At 40.1% G+C, this 25616-nt stretch overlaps 2 protein-coding genes and 1 long non-coding RNA gene across 4 annotated transcripts in view; 2 read left to right on the top strand and 1 right to left on the bottom strand.

The window, feature by feature from the left end:
- The first annotated feature begins 1299 nt into the window (after window positions 1-1299).
- Window positions 1300-15272, top strand: LOC133844828 (putative phospholipase B-like lamina ancestor). Of its 2 annotated transcripts, none has more exons than XM_062279093.1 (5): window positions 1300-1996; window positions 10615-10670; window positions 11776-12563; window positions 13148-13264; window positions 13325-15272. In XM_062279093.1, exons 3-5 carry the CDS (start codon window positions 12304-12306, stop codon window positions 14928-14930), a joined length of 1983 nt encoding a protein of 660 aa, XP_062135077.1. In that variant the 5' UTR covers window positions 1300-1996; window positions 10615-10670; window positions 11776-12303; the 3' UTR covers window positions 14931-15272. The 2 variants fall into 2 exon arrangements, with proteins under 2 accessions (XP_062135077.1, XP_062135078.1); XM_062279094.1 differs by lacking the exon at window positions 1300-1996 and adding an exon at window positions 5583-5739.
- A 270-nt stretch (window positions 15273-15542) lies between these two features.
- LOC133844829 (uncharacterized) lies at window positions 15543-16216 on the bottom strand. Its single transcript, XR_009894637.1, has 3 exons — window positions 16055-16216; window positions 15871-15979; window positions 15543-15815 (listed from the first exon to the last, which is right to left on the bottom strand). It is a non-coding gene; the product is annotated as an uncharacterized LOC133844829 (long non-coding RNA).
- Window positions 15760-25616, top strand: part of LOC133844827 (uncharacterized) — a 14721-nt gene continuing 4864 nt past the window's right edge. Inside the window, exons 1-9 of the mRNA XM_062279092.1 lie at window positions 15760-15802; window positions 16753-16900; window positions 16970-17058; window positions 17118-17809; window positions 17925-18098; window positions 19143-20534; window positions 21180-21845; window positions 21902-22026; window positions 22089-25616. The exon at window positions 22089-25616 is cut by the window's right edge and continues 843 nt beyond it. Of these exons, the coding sequence (XP_062135076.1) occupies window positions 16873-16900; window positions 16970-17058; window positions 17118-17809; window positions 17925-18098; window positions 19143-20534; window positions 21180-21845; window positions 21902-22026; window positions 22089-25616 (6694 nt within the window). The 5' untranslated portion in view covers window positions 15760-15802; window positions 16753-16872. The remainder of the gene's footprint in view (window positions 15803-16752; window positions 16901-16969; window positions 17059-17117; window positions 17810-17924; window positions 18099-19142; window positions 20535-21179; window positions 21846-21901; window positions 22027-22088) is intronic.

Below are 25616 nucleotides of genomic sequence, written 5' to 3'. Positions count from 1 at the left end.
CACTCGAGCCTAAAATAGTACTCAGCGGGCGCTAATTGAGAGGAGAGAGAGAGCAAGAGAGGTAGCGAGTGACACTGCGCAACACGTTTAAGGTGAGCGGAGCAGAATTCAAGGTAATATTTACAAGGCGAAATTAAAGGTGGAAGGCAGAAGCAAAGGTTAAAAGCAATTGTTAAATTGAAGTTTAATAAATGGTAATTAAAATTGTAATTAAATTTTATCAAGATGTTTTAATTTAATTTTTTATTAAGTCAGATACAGTCATTAAATGTTGGTAAACGATTTTATCCTTTTTTGTTTGCGGTTTTTATAGTTCCGGTAACACATCGATATTTTTTTTGTTAAGAACCCTGAATATTTATGTTTAAATATTTTGAAAACTGCACTTTAATCACATTTTTTTTATAAAGCAGTTATTCCCCTGACTGTGAACTTCCAGTAGCTGTAATAGCTGAGCAAAGCATTACAATAAGCTGGCAGCACATATGTAGAATTAAATTTCGGGACTTTCCCGAATATAAAACAACCAAAAAATTGTTTCGGTACCCATTTTTAGCAAAAGCATAACATATCAGTATTTTACCTAAAATATGTTTAATTTATAAACCCAAAAATACAAAAACATACCGAAAACTTTAGGTGGTATATCAAATCAAACGAATTTTTGTACGCGAATTAACCAGATAATTTAAAATGCCATCTTAAAGATGTAAAGGCAAGCTATATAATTATGGTATAAATAAATAAAACCATTCAACCAGATAATTTAAAAGACCATCTAAAAGATGTAAAGGCAAGTTATATATATATATATATATATATATATTAACCAATTTATTCTTAAATAAATAAAATTATTCAACCAGATAATTTAAAAGACCATCTAAAAGCTGTTGGCATATTAATGAATTTATTCTTAAATAAATCAAATTATTCAACCACATAATTTAAAAGACCTTCTAAAAGATAACTACTTTGCATTTGTGTATTTCTAAAGAAAAGTTAATAAATTATAGCATATTTAGGAATTTATTCTTAAGTAAATTAAAGATTGTTGATAATCTACTGTTTGAATCCCCAAAAATAATTATCATTATGATTAAACAAATATGTTATTAACAATAATTCTTTACTATGCCACATTTGAAAACGATCTTCAACCTTGTAGCGTAGTTTAATTGAGTGGAAAATCGTCGACTCTCCGCCGTTGGGCTGTTGGTTGGGTGTGCAACACCAACTCGGTTGGATTTCGTTTGGGATCTGGTTGGCTTTATGTTGGACGAAGTGTTGCGTGCTCAGTTGAAAATCGTTGACGCTGATCGTAAAACGTCTCCGTCCTCAGCGCGTCGCAAAAGCAAAAGCGAAATCGAAATAAAAAACGTTGTGAGAGTTTTTCAATCGTAAAATATTGTGTCGTTTTGTGTTTGTTGTCTTTCAATTTCACATCAACGTGCAATTGCCTTCGCTAAAAATATATACGTTTTGCAAACAAAAAGAGTACCAGACTGTGTAAATAAAATACAAATTTAATTAAAATCAAATAGAAGAACCAAAACTAAAATCGCCACGTTCTCGTGTTCTACAAATACGCGTGTACACAAAAAAAGAGCAGAAGAAAATAGCCCACACAATATACTTATAATTAGTTAGTTGCCTGCTGATATTTTAAAACAGATCGTAAACTATATACACGCAATTTCCTTTACAAAATCGGAATAAATAAATATCGTTGAAAGCGGGTCACAAGCAAAGGAAATAAACCCAAAACTCCCAGTGCGTTTCCAATGTAGCCCTTCATGGATAATTAACACGAGCAGGTTGTGTGACTATATCGCAGTTTCGTGTTAACAACAACAACAACAAAAAAAGTGTTTAAAATTAGCAAAATACATCTAATTATCCTCATTAGTGAATTACGATCAGGTCAAGCCAAAAAAGCCAAGTAGATTTCACATATTACACTTTTGTGTGAGTCACCTACAATATAAATTTTCCGGTGAGTAAAATACTTTTTTATAGATACGATAAGAATAGCGAAATAATATAGTGATATAAGCTTCCTATAAAGGGGCCTGTCAACAATAATATGGAAAATAGTGGAAAAACCCATTGAAAAACATTTGTATTATCTCTCGATTCTTACTCTCTCAAAAAGAGAGCAAAAATCAGGTCAATATATACTTTTTATATACATTTTCCAATTCGTTTTATTTTTTTGCAAATTCCGACGGCAAATACGCATAATATTATTTCGTGGAAAGATTAGTGAGTACAGTGGACACATTTCGTAGGGGTTGTTTATGAAAACAGAGCTCGAGCTATCGAGCTAGACCTGTTGCCTAGACACTTCCAGATACTTCGGCTGAGTACAGTTACAACTCGGCGTCGGGAGTTCCCAACTTTATTTATAGATATTTCGGCAAATTTCTGCAACGAGCTGATAAGCTGAAGGTGAAGTGCCTGTTGAAGTATAATTGATCAATTGATATGCCGGAAATCTGATAGCAAGGTATTAAGTATGCCAGAGACAGACAGACCTTCAGACGCAGTTTTTTTTTTTTTGTTTGTTTGCATTGTGAGTAATACGAAGTTGAGGGAGACAAGTGAATGGGGTCACATGAGGCTGGGTTGGGTTGCTTTTTGGGCGTTGACATGTGTCACGAACCGGCAGCACACAGACACAATCTGAGATGCGATCCCAGATGGTTCCGGGACTTATCTTTGGACAAATATGTAAAGCGGCGACTGGGGCCATGTGATGTCGCTTCATCAAGAGTTCAGTCCAAAAATAAATGAAGTATTTACGCAGTCAATCTTGTTGTTGTTGTGGGTTTCTGCGAAAATTCCCATTATCTACGCTCAACTGATAAGATTTTATAGCGCCAACAATGGTTGAGGATGCCACAAATCCCTATTAAAAGCGATGCTATTTAGTTTAAATTCAGAGTTGAAGCTGTTCGGTTTAAAAGAGTTCCAGTAAAAAGCACAATGAATTACTCCAAGTTTGGGTAAAACAAAATACGTTAAAAATAGTTAATAATAAAGCTTATCCAGCAAACGCAGCAGAAGCTAATGACCTAGAAACCAGCAGCAAAAAAAAAAAACACACCAACGATAAATCGTTTTAAATTACCATCTCTCGATCGTCGCCTGGCAACAGGAACGTTGAAGTTTGTAGATCTGTGAAGATTCACAACGTTGTCGTTGTCGTTGATCTGTTGTTTCGGCTGTTGTAGTCAAGCCAAACAAATAAAAGACCACGATCAAAACCTATAAAAGTGCGACTGAGTCTGGTGGCAACAAAAAAACAGGGGATAGTGTGCTTCTCTATCATCTGCTCAACGGAGGCAGGTCTCTTCTTCCAAGAAGTTGCCAGGCGGCTTAAGACAGGAAGACAAGCAGACAAAGCGAGAGGAAGACAGAGCAAAGGAGAGAGGCAGAGGCAAAGCGATCGTGCTGCAGCTATTGTATCTCAAAGATGCGCAGACAAATGAGGTCAAAATCCTTGAGGTTCTTGTCCTTCTGCAGCAAAGCCAGACAGAATGAAGAGAAAGGCATAGGCGAATAGAGAGAAAGACAAGATACGAAGGCAGCTTGAGAACTTAATACTCTTGGGTTTATTTGTTGTGCGTCGCTTTGATATTGAGCGACAATTGTCAATCAATTAACTCGACTCGGCCAGTCTCGGGGATCTCTATGACTTTGTTGCACTCATTTCACTTAGAGTTATGTAAATACTCGACTGTTCATCAGCAATTCGCATTTAATTACTTGGCTCTTAATTGAAGGCAGCAGGAAATTCCATGTCAATTAAGGAAACAACATGATTGACCCTACCAAAGTTTCACAATTTATTGTGTGCCCAGAAGAAAGTGGAAATATCTCGGCACTATTTCATGGGAACATTTTCTCCTTAACTGCGCATTTAAATGAATGCCAATTTCCATTTGAATTACAATATTACGAGAGTGACGTGCAGTTTCCAGCTATGCGGAAAAGCGTTCAAAAGTCGAACGTACTCAAAGTCAATTGACAGCAGATTTACATGGAAATGACGCTAAATGTGCATAATGTTAACTCAAATCAAATAAATAAATTCCAATTCAATTACAGCTAAAAATAAATAGTCATGATTTGTTATTCGCTAAAGCCGGTTTGTTAACGAGCTTAAAATCTTTGCCAATTTCTGAAACTGAAAATTTCTGCCGAGTTGTAATTCTGCGGTATTTTTTAATGGGATTTCCCTTATGCCAATAAGGGATAATTGTCGACTTAAGTATAAGTCGACTATTAGCCAAGTCCATCTGTCCATCTGTCCTTATAATCACCTTGATCTCAGACACTATAAGAAAGCGTTTTCATTTTATTTGTTGACACCCCTTGTTATATTAATATACCAAATAAGCATTATGGTAAATTTCAGTATTTTCTAGTAAAAATTATGCAGTATATTTAAATGATAATACCGAACTTTTTTGTTCACATTCGACTTTAACCAATGATCTCAGAAACTATAAGAAAAAACGTTATATCAATATACCAAACAAACATTTCAGTATATCTCAATACCTTTCTGATATACTTATTTAGTATATTTAAATGAAAACACCAAACTCTTTTGCTCACACTCGACTTTAGAAAAACATTTCAGAACTATACAAGAAAGCGCTAAAATTTTATTTTTTGACAACACTTGTTATATCAATTTACCAAACAAACATTTCAGTATATTTCAATAGCTTTCTGGTTTACAAATTTAGTATATTTGAATGATAATACCTCATTCGTTCTTACCTATTGCTTTTTAGACAAATGACCCTGAACTAATTTTTGAAAGCATTCAATTCTAGGAAGATGAATAATTAAAAAAGACTTTAAATTTAGTCCATACATTTGCCATAATATAAAGACTATATAGCTCAGTTTATTTATTTTGTCATGACGCAAATGCCACGTAATAATAATGCTCTCTTTAGGCGACACTACAGGGTATGTTTGCAGAAGCTGTTGGCTTAAGAATTTGCGTGCTTGACAGTTGGTTCTTGGTCACGTGTGGCATTTAGCCTCGAGACTGATAAGTGCATGGCTTGTCAAAAAAATATACCCGAACTAAGAGTGAAAGAGGCACACCTGCCACGTGGTTGGATCAGAGTGCATAGCTTTGATAGACCGCAGATACTAAAAAGATACTTTTGTCCGAGGGCCAAATAGTCGGCCAAGTTCAATAGAACTGTTGATCTGGCCATGCTCTGAAAAATTCATTCGCTTTTCAACAACGCAAATTTTAATGTATCTTTTTGTTGTTCTTGTTGCCTTTTCATCGTTTTTTTTTCTTTTTGTGTGTGTGTCGTTTTTGCGTTGTCGAATTTTCCGCTCGTTCGTTTTTGCCGATTTGAAAGCTGGCAGTTTTGGTGGAAGCGTCAAGGCGATCGGACGAGATCGTTGAGAGGTGCGAGAGATAAAGAAAAATAAAAGCATTGACGTTAACGGGAACTTTTATCTCTAAGATACTCGCGATATAAGAATATACTCTGTGGACGATCGAAAGTTGTGCAGAATTTTCCGGTTTTGCGACACAAACTATTTAAAATAGTATAATAAATATTTTTGGACTTACATAAAATATATAAATATAATTTTGAAACATTTTTGGAAATTATAAATAAATATTGTGAACAACTCAGCTGAGTGAGTATCTTTCAGATACTCTGAATAGATGTCGCCAGACTATTGCAAGAGGTAAACGAACTGATCGTAAATGTGCTAAATGGATCACGAATCACTTTATATAAATCGAATGAGAGCATTTCAATTTAAATATCTGGGATTTGCAATTAAAAGTGACATTGACATTTTCATTAGAAGGAAAGTAGGGAAAAGCAAACAGCTGATCGCATAATAATAGTAGAATGTGATAAATGCACAGGCAAAGCAAATAAACAAAAAATATATTCTAAACTTAACTTTGTTGTGAATAGCATTCTAATTTGCAAATTTCAAACGGAAACGTGTGTGGTAATAGAGTGTGAATTTCTGGCCAAACATTAGCTTTGGGAATGGGATAATAATTAAATTGTTTAAATAACAATTGCATTGAAAAACAGTTTTAATTTTGGGTGATTTCACTTCTATGTTTCTGTACTTTAGACATCATCTGAAAATCCCACATTGTCAGACAGATTAAACACTGATTAATGTTTCATTAACAATTCACATCAGCTGATAGATGTATATATTCTATAAATATGAGAGCGTGTTCAGCTATTAATTGCGTATTTAATAGCATCCATAAATACGTAGATTTTTGAATTCCCCGCTAAAGTGTTAATCACGCGACAATCCAAAGACGCATGCGTTAACCGAGTGTAATCTTCAAGAAACAATTGATTATGCCACAAGTCAGAGGATGTCAATATTAGTATTGATCGCCCTGAATAGAGATAGATTATAATTCTAAAATCAACAAAAAAATCTTGAATCATACTGCATTAATTTATGCAAAATTTAAAGCTAAAGCCACAATACCAGATTTTAAGTCTACTTTTATTGCAATGAAATTCTAGCATTCGCTCTACTTTATTTTGGTAATTCCAGGTTTAAGATTTTTACTTTGATATCATGCACAATATTTTAATGAACAAGAGCAAAATTCTTGAATTTAAGAAATATTGGAATATTAGACGAGATTTTTATAGGGCAGAAGGATAGAATAACTTTGTGCCTCCAAAAAATGTATGTAAGGAGGCCTCTCCGACCCTATAAAGTATATATATTCTTGATCAACGTCAGCCGAGATGATATAGCCATGTCCGTCTCACTGTATAAACACCTAGATCTCAGAGTCTATAAGAGATAGAGATATAAAATATATGTTCGACAGCACTTCATTAAGTTTGCTTCAAATTTTTGGCATGCCTACTTTCGTACCCGCATGTCATTATACCAAATATAGCCTTTGGTATATTTTTTAGTATTTTGCGGTATACTAATTTTATATTTTTAAAAATCCCGCATTGATTGGCTAATTCAGTTTTGATTGGTAACTATGATTCAAGATTAAAATCTTTTTTCCAGAACTTCTTTACATTGAAATCTTGTTTTGAGAAACCTTGAGAATCTTGTTTGCAGAATTTGTTGTAATATAGGAAAGTTTTCAAGACTTAAAGGTTTTTTGTTAGAACGTCTTTTTTTCTCTGCATAAGTAGCTTCATTTTACAAAGAATATTTTCCAAGTAATATTTCATTTTTAATAGAATCTAGAGGGTATCTCTCTATAGATTATACTCGAGTGTTTTCGCTAGTTTACAATTACAAACGGAAGCCACGTGCGCATCATTGAGAACTCCCTTCAGCAGTTCTATGTCTGCTTTCAGTCTGAGCATTCGCCAACACAAATAATACGATCCATTGTAATAATGATAAAGTTGATGATGATTGTGTTGTTTTATAAGACCCATTTGCTGTTGCATTTGCATAAGATTACGAGTGTTTCGTATCCTGAAGTGAATGCAGTTTATTATTACAAAATTGCCGCATTTGCTTAGTTGTCATTAACATTTTGTGTTCGTGTCTGAGTTAACTTGGCTTATCAGCCACTTTACGTCGACGCGTGGCATCAGCAAAGTTTGCAGTTTTTTTTTTCTTTTCGTTTTCGTGGATCGTATAACTGTTCAGTTCGTAATTGATTAACAACGGGACTGACTTACAATATTGCACATTTCATTTGCATATTTATTTATTTAAAATTTGTATTTCTTTTCGCCAAGTTTGCGGTTTCCATTCAGCATAAATTGAGGTTCCCACGTCAGCGACAGCAGGTTGTTTTTTTTTTTGTTTTTCGCTTGTTACCAAGTGAATACTTATAACCGTTGCCAGTGTTGAATTATTTATGAGCCACTATCTAAGTAGACGAGATATCGGTCGAACTACAAACACTTATAGCTATTACCTGTTTATCGGTTAAAGTTCTGAGCACGTGGATCACATGCTGTGTTATGCGTGTTGTTTTGGGAAAATTTTTCAGTAATATTTTCTCAGCTATTGTATATTTATTGAATAATAAATTATAATACGAACTGCCTATCCCAAATACAGGGCAACCACAAGTCGAGCACGCCAATCCATTTTAAATATTTATTACTCGACTTTTGAGATTTCTTTCTAGAACAAGTTCATAAATTTTTATTATTGTTGGGAAAATTTGCTATCATTTAAATACGTATTTAATTTATAGTCGGTCTAACAAAGAATTCATGAAATGTAGAAGGAATCGCTATATAAATTGATTGAGCTACGCTACTAATTGCGGTACAATGAATTTTTATGATATAGAACTCGTATAAATTAAAAATTGATTACTTATTTGTTTATCTCTCGAGAGTTTTCATATGATATCATATTTTAAAAAAAAGAACCACAGCTGCTCAAACGGAATAAATGCCATGAACCATAAAACATTACCTAAAGTGCAATCTTATCAATATATATACATTACTTATATGTCTGGACTGACAGTCGACATATTGAGCACAGAGTTTTGCTATCGTTGAATTCAAATATTTGAACGAAGCTTAGTTGATTGATTAGAAGACAAACAAGCGCACATTTATGACCAGTAGCTGGCTATATATTACAGTAATACTCGTATTAGTTACCGCATAATATCTGGCTAGAAGACCGCACTTTGAACTCTATATAAATCGGCTAGAGACGCTGTCAAGATCTAAGCACAAAAACAACTTTCTGTTTGCATCATATAAACAAAGATGATAACGTTAATATGTGTTAATTTGGTGCAGTTGGCAGCAAAGACGTCAAATCTGAGGCTAGAGGGAATTACGGGGATTAAATGCTTTAGTGTCTATTTTGAAGCAGTTTACTCAACCGTTAGTTATTGACGTCATAGCGAACTTCTGGCTAAAATCTACGTCTGTTTGTCAGCTCTGATCTGATTGGCAGTTCTATGATGGACAGTTCTTTTAATTGGCCTTGATCTCCCTGCAACTACCTCTAGCTAGTAAAACATCATACATATATCAATCTTAACAGGCTTCAAAGGGTTGAGTTTTATTTTCATTTTGCATTTCTGTGTTTATTTGCATAAGCGAAAAGAAAATGAAATACATTTCTTTTTTGGTTCATTGGAAGTCACAAAAATAATTATTGCCAGCAGTTACAGTCTCATCCATCAGTTATCGAACAGCTCCAATTGCTTGAATTGCATTCCATGTTAATAATACTTATTAAATGCAAATTGCTTAATGAATTATTATTTTAATTGTTTCGATTGAAAAACAGTAACGACACGAATTATAATAATACCGATAACTCATTCTATTAAAAACATGTTTCCAAACGTGAGTAAGTTTTTTTTAAAGCTATGAGTAAGGAAAGAAAAATGTGATAAGCTGGGACTGAGTTTAAACTGAATTGGACTTCTTAGGAAAAACCACAAAATAATATGCAACGAAATTTTTAAACATTTTTTATCACTTTTAAAAGTTTGAAATCGATGACTGTACGGTTTAATATGTTTTCTTATCCGCTACCGATATGGTAGAAGAATATTATAACTTTGTGCCTCCAGGAAATTGTATGTAACAAACAGAATTAGGCATTTCCGTCCCTATAAAGTATATAAAAATGGTTGGAGTTATTTAAAAAAAAGTTGTTTATGGGCAAAAACGCCTTTATACAGCGAGTCTTAGTTGCTTTGGCTAAGAATCTAGTATATTTTCCACAATATGGTATATTTTGAATTTATTATTATATTAATATACCAAGTTTAGTCTTTGGTATATTTTTTGTAGTAATTTGTGGTACATTAATTTGTTATATTTTACAATTAATACCGCACTGTTTGGCTTTTATTCACAATAAGCTGCGGGTGTCTCACAGTCGAGCACACTCGACAGTATCTTTTCTACTTGTTTCACTTTTAAAAGTTTCAAATCGATGACTGTACAGCTTAATATGTTTCCTATGAATTAAGCAAATATGTTTATTCAAACTTAAAACAATTTTCAATTCTGATGAATCAATCATTTTCGCACTTGGAATATTTATCTAGAATTGACAAATAGTTCAAGTGGTTTTTCGTCAATTCAAATTGCTAATAAATCACTGACTTTTGCTCTTTGCTCTGAGTGTGTATGAAATTGGAATTCTCCAGCAAGTGCTAGTTATTTATTTCCTCGTGAAACAAGCTGACAACAGCAGCATCACAAGATGTCGTTCATTGCTGCTCCAATTAGTGTGTCTCGGTCATCACTTGACAAGACGTCAGCCAGAAATGGGACGACACCAAACCAATCAATTGGCCCCTCACTTACTCATATTTCATATGACTCGGCGCGCGTGCGCCTTTTAAATAAACAAAGTCTGCGACTGGAAGCAGCTTGATTGTTGATTTTTGTGTAGTCTGGATAATCTAGCTAACTGTTGGTGGGTGTCGCGATGTCTGCGGTTTTGCAAAATGCCGACAATCGCAATATAATTGCAATAATAAACAAAGTTTGTGAATTGAATGAACTTTAGACGCCGCTTTCTTTGTATTATTATTACGAGTATTTATGCCAGACTAAATACAACAATTCTTTCTTCTACACTTTGCAGTTCTTCAAATGGGTTGACTTGTGACATTTAAGCTTCCTGGACCCGGGAAACAAAAGGTAAGCCAAGAAAAAATAATTAAATTTAACTACACACTAAAAATGTAGTCCATATAATTTATAATAAAAACGTAAAAGAAATTCGTTTACCCCAGATTTGATTATAGTTCAGTGTTGACGGATTCAACAGCTTTCCAAGTTTTGCAAATGTATTTTACAGATAGTTTTCAACAAGCTAAACGAAAAATCGAGTGAATTAATTCGCTTGCATGAATTTTCTCAATATTACGCTATTCCACGTGTCAGTGATTTCCGATACCCAAAACACTCCCCTCATTCAGCACAACGCGTCAACAACGGGGCGTATGCGCATTATTTGGAATTTGTTTATCTTGTCCGCTTTGTAGTAGTACAAGTTGAATTTCCAATTGAAAATTCTAATTACAAGCGGATTCAGATTCCGATTCAGATTGCGAAAAGAGAACAGGCACCGTTACACATATCTCTGGCCTTGATATACAAATTTTTACCACACATATTAAAGATACAATTTAAAAATGGGGCGAGGCATGTGTTTTTTCTTTGCGGCTTTTAACTGTAGCCCAATAAAGCTTAACTTTCGTTTACTCAACGCACCTATATTCACACTTGTGGCACAAATATCCATATACTAACTCGGTTAAACATGGAACAGGTGGAACATTGCCTCACAGTGGGGCAGCTGTTGCCATAAAAAGAAATTTGCTACTCATGATCCACTTGGCGGGCCATAAAATGAATTTATTAGTTTTACAAATGCGTCCAAAATGTGTTTACCTATATTCATTTTTTTTGCGAAAATGCGAAAGGGAAATGTGCCAAGTGCGTACGAATGAGATCAAGTATAGATGGAGATACTTTCTACATAAAGTAGATCGATTATGGTCATAAATAAATCCGAGTATGGACTTTTAGTGATATTTCAAAAATTGTAGCAGCATCTTCATAAATTTAACAAAGATAAATTGTAAATCGATTTAAATCCGAAAATTGTTTATTTGTATTGCACAAAGAATTTTGTTTAACGCAAATGTTTAGATAAATCGAAAAGTAATTATTGCTTTTCTTCGCTTAAGACGTCATCGATATATTTATTTATTTGGTATTATCTTTTTTGCTCTTGCAGGGATATATCTAATTGAACCTATGTAAATCGAATCTATTTGCAAAAGACTCAGCTCAGCTGCTACTGGACCTAGCAGCAATTCATCTAGCACCACCCAAAACACCACAATAGCAACAACAATAAAACCCACTTAACAATTCAACAGAAGCAACAAGCAAATTCACACACACATCACTTCAATTGAGAACCATTTGGATTACTGCCCAAGAGCAGCGACACCACCACCCATGAACCAAAAGGCCGTTTCGCTTAACAGCGCGGCCACCGTGATCACCATCATCATCCCAAGCAACACCATCAGCAGCGGCAGCCACAAGATCCATCTGCATCCTGGCCTAACTCTCAGCAAACTGGGCCACTCCTACGCCGCCAGAGCCGATCTCAATTATTGCGAGTGAAGCGTTTTTAAACCCTAACTAACACCTCAAGACAGTTTCTGAGCAAAAAAGATCCTTGAGAGCAAAGAGCAATCGATCGCTTTGTTAATTTTCCCCCTTGGCCGAAAGCAGCCTCAAGACGGACGGAACCATGTTGAAAGTCGTTGGTGCATCATGGCAAAAAACACGGATAGGGACGTACATATTAATCGGAGCCGGTTTACTGGTGATTGGTGCGTTCTTTGTCGGTTATATGGAGCGTCCAGAATACGATGGCACCTACTGTGCCACCGCATACTGGACCAAGAAGTTCGGCTATCAAATTGAGAATTGGAAGCAACAAAACGATTTGGTTAACATACCCAAGGGCGTGGCACGCATATGCTATAAGGATTCTGTCTACGAGAATGGGTAAGTTGTAGTTTGATATATGATAACTAGTTTGTTAATCAAGCAACTTCACGTGTGATGTGTTTAAGGGAGTCTTTTGAGGAAACCTATGTATATATATTGAGTAAGCCTTTGAATTTGAATTTTATAATAGTTACAGCCTCCCAGCTCTTACTTATGCTATGATAGTTCATTCTGTTAGTTAGTCAGGGCAAACAGTTAGTTTAGAAACTTCAGTTTATCTTTTAATGTATACTTTTTGAGTAGTTGGGTGTTTGCTATTCATTCTGATTCTAATAGAGCTGGATATCTTGTCGAAATATTGCGGTCTCTCAGCTCTAACCTTTTGACCAAAGCGTTTATAATTTATACATTAAGTAAGGACATTAAGGGCTGAACAGTTTTCAGAAAAAGTCTATTTGTTTGTTAAATGATTTCTTTGGAGTAGATGGGAGCACACACATCAAAATTGCAGCCTCCTAGGTCTTACCTATTAGCTTATGAGCTTGGTTCATAGAAAGTCAGTCAGTCAGTACAGTTTTAAATACGTATAAATAGAGATTCATTCAGTCAACTCATGCTTCATTTCTTCTCTAATTGAACAGTTGGGCACAAATTGAAGTGGAAACGCAACGTAGTTATCCGGACTCAGTGCAGGCTTATGCTGCTGGCTTGCTGGAGGGCTCACTCACCTGGAAGAACATCTACAATCAGTGGACCAAGTATGTTCCGCTTCCGCTTTAATAAGAAACCCTGCTAATTTGCCACGTTATTCATTGCAGCACCATATCCTCTTCCTGCCAGCGGGATGAGAGTTCCGGCAAGTTCTGCGAGTGGCTGCGAGAGCTGCTGACCAACAACTTTGAGCAGATGAAGGCGCAGGCGACGGCTCATGCGGAGCATGATCATTACTGGCATCAAGTGCATTTATTCCTCAGTCAATTAGAGGGCATGGAGAGCGGTTATATACGCGGTGCAACGCGAGCACGTTCCGATCTGGAGGAGGAGATTTCACTTCCCGATTTCCTGCTGATGAATGCAGCGGCTGATATACAGGATCTGAAGATCTACTACGAGAACTATGTGCTCGCCAATGGCACCAGCGATGGCAGCAGCGGCAATAAGAACTTCTTTCTGCCCAGCGCCTCAATGTTGACTCGCATCATCCGACCAGATCAGACGCCGCAATCGTTGCAGGCGCTGCAGCTGCTCTTTGGCCACAGCACCGCGGGCAGCTATTCATCCATGTTGCGCATACAGAAGCGCTACAAGTTCCACTATCATTTCGCACCCGATACACGCAGCAATACGGTTCCCGGCGTGGATATTACGTTCACGGGATATCCAGGCATACTTGGCTCCACAGATGATTTCTATGTGGTCAAGGGCAGGCAGGTGCAATCGATTGTTGGTGGCGTGGGCATCAAAAACGAGAATCTGGCCCTTTGGAAGGATGTCAAGGTGGAGCAGATGGTGCCTCTTGTGGCACGTGTAATGGCCGCAAATCGCATTGCTCAGAATCGACGCACTTGGGCGCGTGCCATGTCCCGACATCCGTTCACCGGTGCCAAGCAATGGATTAGCGTGGATCTGAATAAGCTGGGAGCACAGGATAATCTGTATAACACACTCGATGCCGATGAGAAGCATGACGATGCTGCAGTTGCAGTGAATGAGAAGGATAATGCTGCCATCAGTGAGCGACATGATCAGCTGAAGAGCATGGTCTGGATACTGGAACAATTGCCGGGACGTGTGCACAGCAAGGATGTCACTGAGAACTTCATCTTGGCCGGCAACACCAGCTGGCTGGCCAATGGCATGCCCTACTTCGACGACATCTTGGAGGCCAGCGGCATTTCGCGTGACAACTATAGCCAAGATCAGGAGCTAACACCTGCCGATGAGGCCGAGCTAACCACGCTAGAAGCTGTGGATAAGTATCTGCGCAAACGTGGCTTCCGCGGTGATCTGCTCGGAGATGAGTCCATTGCGTATGGCAACATCGACCTCAAGCTCTTCTCCTACAATGCTCGCTTGGGCATCAGCGATTATAAGGCGTTTGCTGGACCAATCTTTCTTAGATTGCAACATCCCCAGCCTCGAGTGCCGGAGGAGAGTCAAGTGCAAGCGGAGGGTCAAGCTGCGCCTGCTGCCATTGGCGATGAGCGTCTGAGCGTGGCCGTAGACGATGCATCTACTTTGGCCGAGATGGAACTGATTACGGAGCGGCGTCCGGTGCGTAATGACATGCGGGCAATTGCCATGCGAAAGATTGGCAGTGGTCCGTTTAAGTGGTCAGATATGACCATCTCGGATGATGCCAACCACGAAGGACATCCGGATGAGTGGAACTTTGACAAGGTGTCGCCCAGGTGGGCCTGGTGATCGATCATGGGTGAATCGTTCTTCAGAGAATTTTTATATGTATAGATCACAATAGTACCGAATTCCAATCGAATTTTAAACTCGACAACAAACAAACAAAAACTGCGAAGCAATAATTGTCCTAGATTCGTAATATTCGTCATTTGTGTGTTCCTAGCTGATAAATTGTCGTTTGTAGAAAATGAAATCAATTGTGTTGCGTCCATTAGTCATAAATTTTAGTTGTGCCCGTCTATTCAATGTCAATTATTGTCTTCCAGTCTACACTATTTTAAACATGTAACCCCATATCCTCAAATTTTAGTAAATAATAATTTAAATAAATGAAAACGGAAACCAGAATTTAATGGCCTTTTTGTATTAAAGAACAAACAAAGGAGAGGTGATAACAATTTGAATAGTCGTTAAAATATAACGCGTAGATCAATTAGTCTTGGACAGTAAACACGCTGTTGGATCTACATATGCTCATGGCAGGCAGCTTTTGAATGAGTGTATTCATATTGACTTCGCGAGACGTGAAAAAATACCAATACCATTTTCTCGTTAATTTTAGGGCTTCCAACGGCCGTCACTTACCAATCTGTTTTATTTCCAATAGAAAGGTAAAAGATACCAACTCACTTTTGAACTCGTATTTATTTAGATACTTTATCATAGTTTTCGAAATTGTTCCACTACAACGCTGAGAAGAAATATTCTTCACGACTTCTAAACTTGTACGCGTCTTTTCACCCGCGTTTTGGAAATATACTAATGTACCATATGAAGTGTTACCATGTCGCTGCTATGAGGATGTCTGCAATTTGGTATATTTATGCATTACAACGTAAATTTCGAAACTCAACTTGCGGTCACGCTGTTCGCTTAAGGTTGGTTCGTCCGCTAATAAATTTATTTTTATAATTAAATGTGGAAGTAAGGCAAATAAAATACATACGAATCTTTCTCCGCATATCCGGCAATCGACACATCGTGTGCAATTTGTGAAAAACAATTAAAATATAAACATAGTTCGTCAATTGTCCATCGTCCAATTGCGTGTTTCACTGTTACGGCAAAAGGAAAGCGCAAATGAAAAAATATATACACACAGGCAGAAGCAGCAAAACGGAGCATCGTACCAAAGCACCTTTTAAGGCGGCGCATGCTCATCAACGGCGCTGTAGTGGCATTTGATGCGTTAAACCCGTGTGAATTTAATTGTAAAGTTACAGAAATTCGTGTGCGTGCAAAGAAATGACAAATTAATTATAAAAAGTGCAGACAGCAGGCAAAATACTGCAGAAGTGGTAGTGGAGCAGGGGGGGCAACAAATCGACCAGCCAAGAGCTAAGAAATCAACAGTGCTGTGAAAAAATGAGCGGCACAACTAGCGCTACGCAACACTGGCTGCCTATAGCTGTCCCACTCATACGCATGCGGGTGGCCGTGTTTGTTTGTGGGCTAGTTTAGCCATCTGTTTTGATTTTCTCTTCTTAAAATTAAGCGCGCGAAAGGGGTGCGCGTGTACGTACTTTCTTTCTCTCACTTTATAAATGTGTAGGCGTGCTGTGTTTGTGTTTGTGTGTGCCTATGTGTGTATCGCAATTTACTCCGCGCGCGCTTTTGATAATTGATAAGCCCTGTTTGTGTATCTTAAATTAATTCGACAATAACAACACACACACATGTTGCACATGCTGTTTTTTTGCCGCCATTGCGATACATATACTCGTGTGTTATTGCTATCTATGTGTGTGAATTTTTATTGTTGTATCTTTACTAATTTTGTACACGCTTCGTTTGTCTTTTACTCTACTCTTTTTTTTTGCCAACACAGAAGAAGAGACTGCAAAGCAAAACAGCAAGAACAAAAAAAATAAATACATTATCGGCCCAAGGAATTGTTTGTTTCATTAACTTGCAGAAATCCGAGTTTCTAATACGCAAGCATACATAAATGGTTTCTACTTTTATTGGCCTATTGGGTAAGTAAGATCAGCTAAACAGATTACAAAGTCCATATTGTAATATAATATAAACTTTCTGCTCAACAGATATACAATCATGGTGGGAGATACCGTGTATTTCGCATTTCTGTTCATTGTTTAGTTCCGCCTTCGATTTACCGGACATTGACATAGAGGTAGCTATAAAATACTTGAGTATGAAGACCTAAACTAAAATGAATCTTTGATTTTGTAGGATCTCGAATCGGCGCTGCTCTCCGATGGTACCAGCGAGGAGGATCAAGTTGCCTTAGTGCCCGAATTAATTGTACGCCTTTTAACAGGCTGCGATGCGCTACAATCGGTAGCCAATGAGATTACACACAGCAACTATCAGATGTTTTTGCGCCGTTTTCTGCGTCAACAGTGTCGCCTGCATCAGACAGAGAATCACTTTGATACGGACATAGATTTCCAGTCGCTGCCCGTTCGCAAGCGTTTACAAATTCTGCACGATCTGTGCCACTTTCGTTTGGACTCTGTCGATGTGCAGGTCATACTCAGCAATCTAGAGGCGGACAGTTTGCGCGTTGAGCCGCTCGGCTACGACGCCAAGAACTCCGGCTATTGGTATTTCTACGGTACGCGACTCTATCGCGAAGATAAAGCCGCCGGCACGGGCAGTGCATCCGGTTCGGGCAAAGCTGCAGCTGCTGCTGCTGCGGCATTGAGTGCGGGCGCTGGTTCAAGTGGCAAAACAACCATTGGCAGCAACGGCACCATTTGGCAGGTCATTTGCTTCACCGAGGAGGATTGGCAGAACTTGGCAGCTAAGTTTAAGACCTCAACGAATGGTAAAGAGCGTGAGCTCTTCCAGATACTTGATGAGAACTTTCTGCCCAAATTGCCGCAGCTATTTCGCGAGCGTGAACGTCTGAGACGCCGCAAGTAAGTGGGCCCAGAATAAATAAGGATGTACCTGGTTTATCGGCAATATAATTTAATTATTACATTAATGAATATTGGTTAAATACTCATTTGTTCAATCTTTTCCATATTGCAGATTGCTACAAGTGCGTAATTCGAGTCGCATACGGAATCTAGCCGAGTTAAAGGCACGCCAGGAGGAGGAGCGCCTTAAGCGGGATCGTGAACGTGAAAGAGATCGTGTGCGTCGAGATCGTCAGACCTCTCAGCACTTGGCACCGCCAGCGTCTCAGTCACGCTCGCGCAGACGGTTAGCACGTCCAGTATTATAAGCAAAAAGCAAAAGAAAAACTAATGAAATAGAGGCAACGCAACAAAGTGGAGAGCATTTCACAATCATATTTTACATTGCGCTCACACAGACAGCAGACGACAAAATAATTAAACAATCAGCAACCACACACAAAAAAACACAGACAAAAACAAAACAGCACTGCAACAATTAAATAACACATGCACACGCGCATACAAGCATTGTTTAAGTTATTTGCAAATTAATTTCGAAATTGTTTTTGATTTGTTTATAATTTCTTAAACAAAAAATTTGCTTGCAATTTGTGTTGAAGAAAATTGTCATTAAATCGTATCAAATCAAATCACATTATCATCGACGCTTAAACAGCCAGCAAGCGAGAGACTGAGAGACCGAAAGGATATAACCAAATATATATAAAGAGGACCAAAAGGAGATAAACTGAGATAAAGAGAATAAGAGAGAGAAAGAGATTCAGCACTTAATTTGAGTTTTGCCCATAATTTAATTTTGTGTGCGACAAATTGGTTGGATTTCGTTTTCAAAAAAACACTATGAACAATTATGTAAGCATGCTTTATATGATACTCCTATATTTGATATATATATTCTCGATATATATGACTAATTTTATGATTTACATTTACCATTTATTATTTACATTTATATCAATTTATTCCATTTAACCATTTAGCTTCATTCATGCTTCATCAACGAAACAATTAACACACAGACCTCAAAAAATAATCATGGCTGAGACTGTAGAAATCGTTTAAATAATATTCGATAAATAATTGAAATTCCATTTGCACATTTCAATGTAATATTACATAGCGAGTCATTGCATTAGCATATTAGAAATCAATGAAATTCGCTTTTGTAAAGAATATAAGATATATTCGAAAATACTGTACAGTTTTTGCCAAAAATTATCGTATTACATTTAAGCGATTTCTATAGAATATTAAGATTATTTAAAACATTGTTCTTTGCCAATTTTACTTATATTTGTTTTCTTTTATTCGATTTGTCTTTTAACAGTTCGCAATCAACATCAACGGCTAGCGGTATTTCAACTTACGCAAGCTCTCTAAGACGTACAACAACAACTAATTCGAGCGAATTTCTGTGCCACAGGGAAACCTTTTGTCTCTCGCCAGAAGACGATGACCAAAACGACGACGACGACGGGGAGACGACGCAAGACCAACAACAACAACAGCAACAAGAGCAAGAGCAGCAACAGCAACCACAAGAGCAGCAACCGCAATTAGCAGAGCACCAGGAAGAGGAAGAGCAAGAGCAAGGGGAACAACAGCAGCATCAGCAAGAGCAACAGCAACAAGAGCATCAATTAAGTGCTGCGTCAGAAGCAACAAGATCTGATAAATTCCGTTCACCGGAACCGCCTAGAGAGAAATCACAAACGCCAGCGAAATTTAAGAGCAAGAGCCATCATCATCATCACCACCACCATCATCATCATCATCATCATAAGAGGAAAAAGTCCGGGAAGAAGCAAAAGAAACGTTCACGCGAGCATCGAGATCGGGATAAAGAGCATCATCACTATCATCATCATCGACGGCGACACAAGCATGCGTCTGAACTCGACGACGAGGACGCCAACAACAACACCGACAACAACAACGACCAACAAACAACAACAGCAAGCAACAGCAGCAGTGCAATACCCGCAATCGGTGTACGCAATCACACAAAGCGTCGTCACAGTCGCCAGCAATTGCAAACGCATCCCGCGACACCTGAGCCGCCGCTTCACGCAACCTCGCTCAGTCCCGAGGATAAGGAGAACTTTTGTCGTCAGCTGCAGTTGCTAGATGCCAACTCGGCGGCAATTGCGGTTGCCACAAGCATTGCGGATCTGAGTCTGCCGTCGCCCGTGGCGCATGACAGCGAGGAGCAATTGCAAACGGAGCAACAAACAGCCGCAGCAGCAGCACAGACAACGCCCACAGTTGTTGCCAAACGCGAGGAGCAGATGGCGCCAGCGGCGAATGTTAAGCTGCCCGGCCGGCAAACCAATAATTCCCTCAGCTCCCTAACGGGCAACATCTTCATACCGACGGGCGCTGCAACCGGCGGCGCTAGCACAAACCATCAACAGCAGCAGCAGCAACACAACAACAACAGCAGCAGCAACAACACATCAGCCGATAGTACAACAGCACGCTCCAAGAAGCAAAAGGCGGCCGCAGTTAGCTCAAGCTCATCGAGTAAAACGGAACGCAGCGCCAACAAATCGGAGGCGGTGAAAAGCAAGAAATCAACAGCGGCAGCAGCAGCAGCTGCGGCGGCAGCAACAACAACAACAACAGCGACTGCACCGCCATCCTCGGCCGCTTCGACGTCGTCCACATCCAGCAAGGCGGAACGGCACAGTGGCGCCTACTCAGACAAGAGTGCCGATGAGTAAGTGAACGTCTTCCTACCTAATTCTCCCCTGTTTTCCCCACCTCACCACAGTCCCCCCGCCACCACAGTCTTTAAGCCGATTGAATCAAAAGCACAGTCCACAATCTAAAAACATCTAAGCTTAAAGATCATGCGATCCCTTGCTGCCACAACTGCTTGTTGTAGAGAGCATTAAATACGTGTTGAACCTAGCTGTGATTCACCAAACTGAATTAAGTAATAAACACCCTAAATTCAACATGATTTATTATTTATTTATTTTTTATTTTTTTGGTTTTACTAATTTGAATCACAGTATTGTTCACAGTCCATTTAGTATTTGCTTTAGATCATTTTTTTTTGTTGTGTTATGGTGTGCTGTTGATTTTGTGTTGAATTTAATTTTGTTGTTCTGTAGCGTTTGTTGCATGTTGTATTTGGGAAACTGTATCATTAACTTTAGCACTCCGACTTTACCTTTTAACACATCACATCATCATCTTCATCAAACTGTATATAATATATCAATTGATTAACAATTTTTACCCATTGTTATTGTAAACTTTTGTACCTACCACTCAACTAAACAACCAACCAACCAAACAACATTTTGACTGTTTCATCATAACCAAAAATACCAAAAAAATCGAAAAAAATATGTAGCCATGTAAATAGTACCAACCGTAGCACCACCAACAACAAAAGCAGCTTTAACAACAACAACAACAACCACCATAAGCACGCGTCGCACCACAATCACAACTACAACAACAACAATCACAACCACTCTACGACGGATGCAACAGCAACATTAATTGCAAAAACAACAACGTCGCACGGAGCTCATACACCATCACACCATAACAACAACAACAACAAGAACAATCACAATCACAGCAACACAAACAACAACAACCACAACAACAATAGCAATCACACACACCACCACCAGCACACTACTCATAGTCATATTAACAGTAATAAGCATAACAAACACATAACACACAGCAATAGCAACTACACCTTCTCCTCCTCAACAAACAACACAACAACGCCAACGAGCAACAACAACAACAATCACAACACACACCTAACAACACCCATAACAAGTCTAACAACAACAACCACACACACGAAACAAACAAACAACAATTCAACGTACAACTCCTCAAATCATGCGAATATTCTTAGCTTTACCGAAACGGAGGAAGTGCTACAAATCGGAATGCATAAGGTGCTCGTCTATGTGAAGAATCATCGGGATGCATGGCCCTTCATGGATCCCGTCGAGGAGGACATTGCGCCACGTTACTACTCCATCATCAGAAGGTGAGTTGCTCAACACAAATTTGTTGTCATTCTAAACTAATTGATTTCCTTTTCAGACCCATGGATCTGCTGAAAATGGAGGACAAATTGGACAGTGGAGAATATCACAAATTCAGCGAATTTCGGAATGATTTTCGCTTAATTGTGAACAATTGCAGATTGTATAATGGGCACAATAATGGTAACAGCTTGTGAAATATTTGCCTTTACATTTAATTCATTCTTTTCATCCACCACCCACAGAGTACACAGAGATGGTTAATAATCTGCAGGATGCCTTTGATAAGGCGACCAAGAAATACTTCGATAATCTCTCTGATGACGAAGACGATGATCCGAATTTAAGTTACCCCGCCGCCGATTCCAAAATGAATGTATTCCGCGAGAAATACTTCAAGAAAAAGGTGAAAGACGAGGAGAAAGCAGGCGAATCCTCGGTCAACTCAGCGTCCAGTAAACGTTTGCCCGACAGCAGCACCGAGGAGGAGCAACAGCACAGCGATACGGAGGCGCCGGCGGAGGGAACAGCACATGCGCAAAAGCGCAAACGTAAGGAGAAGGATAAACGGCGTAAAAAGAAGACGAAAAGCAAGGTGGAGAGAAGCGCCAACAATGAGGATCTGGACACGGATGAGGAGGATTTGGAGGCAGAGCCACCACCACCGCCACCTCCAGCGCCAACACAAGCGGTAAAGAAAAGCAAAACCAATAAAGTACTTAAGGATAAATCTAAAGACAAGGACAAAGAGAAAGACAAAGATAAGGAGAAGGATAAGGACAAGGAAAAGGAAAAGGACAAGGAGCTGGCGTCCTCGAGCAAGCGTGGACGCAAAGCGAAAGGCAGCAAATCCACACAGTCAAGCAAGTCCAGCAAAACACAAAAGACCAAAAAAACAGGGAAAAAGTCAACGCCCGAAACGGAATCCGAATCGGAGCTTAGTGCGCCGCCAAGCGATCGTGGCGAGTCCAGTGACGATGAGGAACTGGCGTTGGCTAAGGTGAAATCGTTGGTGAAGCCAACAGCACGCACGATAGCGGCACAGAAGAAGAAAATGGTGCCGGCGGAGTCGAAAGTAAAGACACCAACGCCCGTCAAGCGACAGCCAAAGAGCAAGAAAGGTGGACGCAGTCGAACCAAAGGGGATCGTGATCTGGATGATCACGATGATGATAGCTCCATGTCGGATATCAATGTGAAAAAGCAGCTGCCACCAACAGCTGCTGCGGCCTTGGCTGAATCAGCTGCTGATCTCGAGGAGGACGACAACGATGATGATGATGTTGACGACGATGACGATGCGTCACGATCTCGCAGCATGTCGCCCTTTAAAGTTGATCTTCACAAGAAATACTCGAAGAGTGCACTCAACGATGATCTGTCCGAGCTGCTGACAACCGTCAAGAAGGTGACCAGCGCCGAGACAACAAAGCTGAGCGCTCGTCACGAAGGTGATAAATCCGATCAGGATTCAGAAACAGATTTCATGTCACTGGCCAGCTGTAGCAGCTCCGATGAACGACGACGTCGTCGCTCGCCGCACGTTGCAAAGCGTGGCAAGAAAACAGATTCACCGCCAGCCAAAAAGGAAAAGGAAAAAGAAAAAGAGAAGGAGAAGGAAAAAGACAAAGAGAAGGATAAAAAACGCAGCCAAGACAAAGAGAAGGATAAAGATAAAGATAAGGAGAAGGACAGGGATAAAGATAAAGACAAAGACAAGGACAAGTCACGAAAGTCCAAGAAGAACTCAGCTGAGTCAGCAGCTGCTTTGGCCGCTGCTGCCGAGCAGGCGGAGCTGGAAATGTTGTTGCCCTTCATGGACAAGTACGATGTGATCAAGTATCGACGCAGTCGAGCAGCTCTCAGTGGTTCTAGTGCATCCAATTCGTTGGTGCCCTCCGAGGACTCCAAGTCGAATAGTGCCAAGAGCTCCACATCCAAAAAGAAGCGAGAACATGCGCCTGAGCCACCAGCGGAACACAAGCGTGGACGCAAGAGCAAGGAGCAGAAGCACGCCAAGGAGGCTAGTCGCGAAGTGGAGAAGTCAAGCAAGGCGGAGAAACGCGAGAAGTCTGAGGAGAAGCCCAAAAAAGCGGAGACGCCAAAAAACAGCGAAAAGCCACCGCGAGAACTGACGCCACCGCCAACGCCGCAGCCGCCGCCAGTCGCAAAACCTGAGTCAACTGCTGGCAAGGAAGCGGCAAGCAAGTCTAGTGGCACTACTGCCACCGGAGCCAACGCTAGCAACGCCAAAGCCAAGGAGACTGCTGCCAAAGCGAATAGCAAGAAACGCAATGCTGACAAACAAATGCCGCCGCCACCGAAGCCCGCTGATAAAAGCAATGAAAAATCCGCTGGCAACAAGAAGCTGACGGGAAAGAAAGCGGCTGCAGCTGCACAGAAAGCTGGCCAAGCTGCGGCCAGCAACAATGCGAATCTGGAGGCTTTGGATGTGGAGACTGAGCAAACGCTGAAGGACATCAATCGCTGGCTTGAGCATACGCCGCGTTTCTCCGAGTTCAGCTCTGCGAGCAATTCGCCATCTCGCTACAATCTGCTGGATGACTTCGATTCGGGTATTGGTAGCAAACTGGATGCGGCAGACTTTAGACGACCTGTTGCACTGGCTGCTCCCAAAGCGGAGCTGGTGCCCACCAAGTTGGCGGAGGCCCTCAACGATCTGGTCAGTGATACTACAACCAAACCAGGAGCCAAATCGGAAACGGAAACATTGCCCACGGCCAGCAGCGTAAGCAGCAGCTGTGGCACTCCGCCGCATTCGATGCACTCGGGCAACTCCATTGGCAGCACATCAGCGACGGCGGCCAGCTCTAGTTCCGCTTGCTCCAATTCCAATTCGGCAGTTTCTGCGCCACAGGCACAGACGGCACCTCCAGTAGTCAGTCCTCCCGTTGCAGCAGTAGCGACATCAGTGCCGCCAGTCAAGACCAAGGAGCCGAGCACCACACAGCTGTTGTTGGTGCCGCCACCGCCACCGCATATCAAGCAACAGATGGCGAAGGAGGCGAAACGCAAGTCGCTGAAGGAAAAACTTGCTGTCACAGCTCAGGCGCAACAGGCAAAGGCCAAGGCGAATGTAATGCGCACCATTGAGCGCCTGCAGCCAGGCAAGACCAAGGGAAATCTTATACAAAATGTGAGCAAGACTGAGGAGACGGAAACGTTAGTCTCGCCGGTTGTTAGCAAAACCAAGGATCCCAAGAATGCGCTTATTACAGAGACTGATGATGGAGCACCTAAACTCAGCCTGGGCACAGTGATCAAAACGCAGGACTTTGCATTGGGCAAAACCTTAGAAGAGTTGGCGGGCAAAAAGCAAACGCAGGAATCGGAAAGTACACCTAAAGAGAATTCCGAAGATTCGACGGCTTTGTCACCAAGTAAGGAGCCAACGAAACCTTTTGAGGCGCTCATGGAACTCAGCAAAGTCAGCAGCGAGTTGTCGTCGAAGGCTGCATCGGAGGCCAAAGAGAAACCCGATTGGAGTGCCTGGCTCAAAGCGTTTGGGGGACCTAAGGTTAATAAGAAGTCCAGCGACGAAGAGAAACAGCAAACGCCACAATCCTTGGCACAGGATGATACACGCGTAGCACCGCCAGCTCATTCACCAGCTGCTGGGGAGAACAACTTCTCGCTGCCAGTTGTGATGCGGACTCGCAAACCCAGCACAGGCAGCACCAACTCGGAGCGCAGTTCCTTTAGTCAGGATCCCGACTCGCCGCGCATAGCTATCGATGAGCGTTATGGATCCT

Source organism: Drosophila sulfurigaster, chromosome 3 (genome assembly GCF_023558435.1).
Source record: "Drosophila sulfurigaster albostrigata strain 15112-1811.04 chromosome 3, ASM2355843v2, whole genome shotgun sequence".
Taxonomy (NCBI): domain Eukaryota; kingdom Metazoa; phylum Arthropoda; class Insecta; order Diptera; family Drosophilidae; genus Drosophila; species Drosophila sulfurigaster.
The sequence above is the reverse complement of the archived record's forward strand: the minus strand, read 5'-3'. Positions and strand labels throughout refer to the sequence as shown.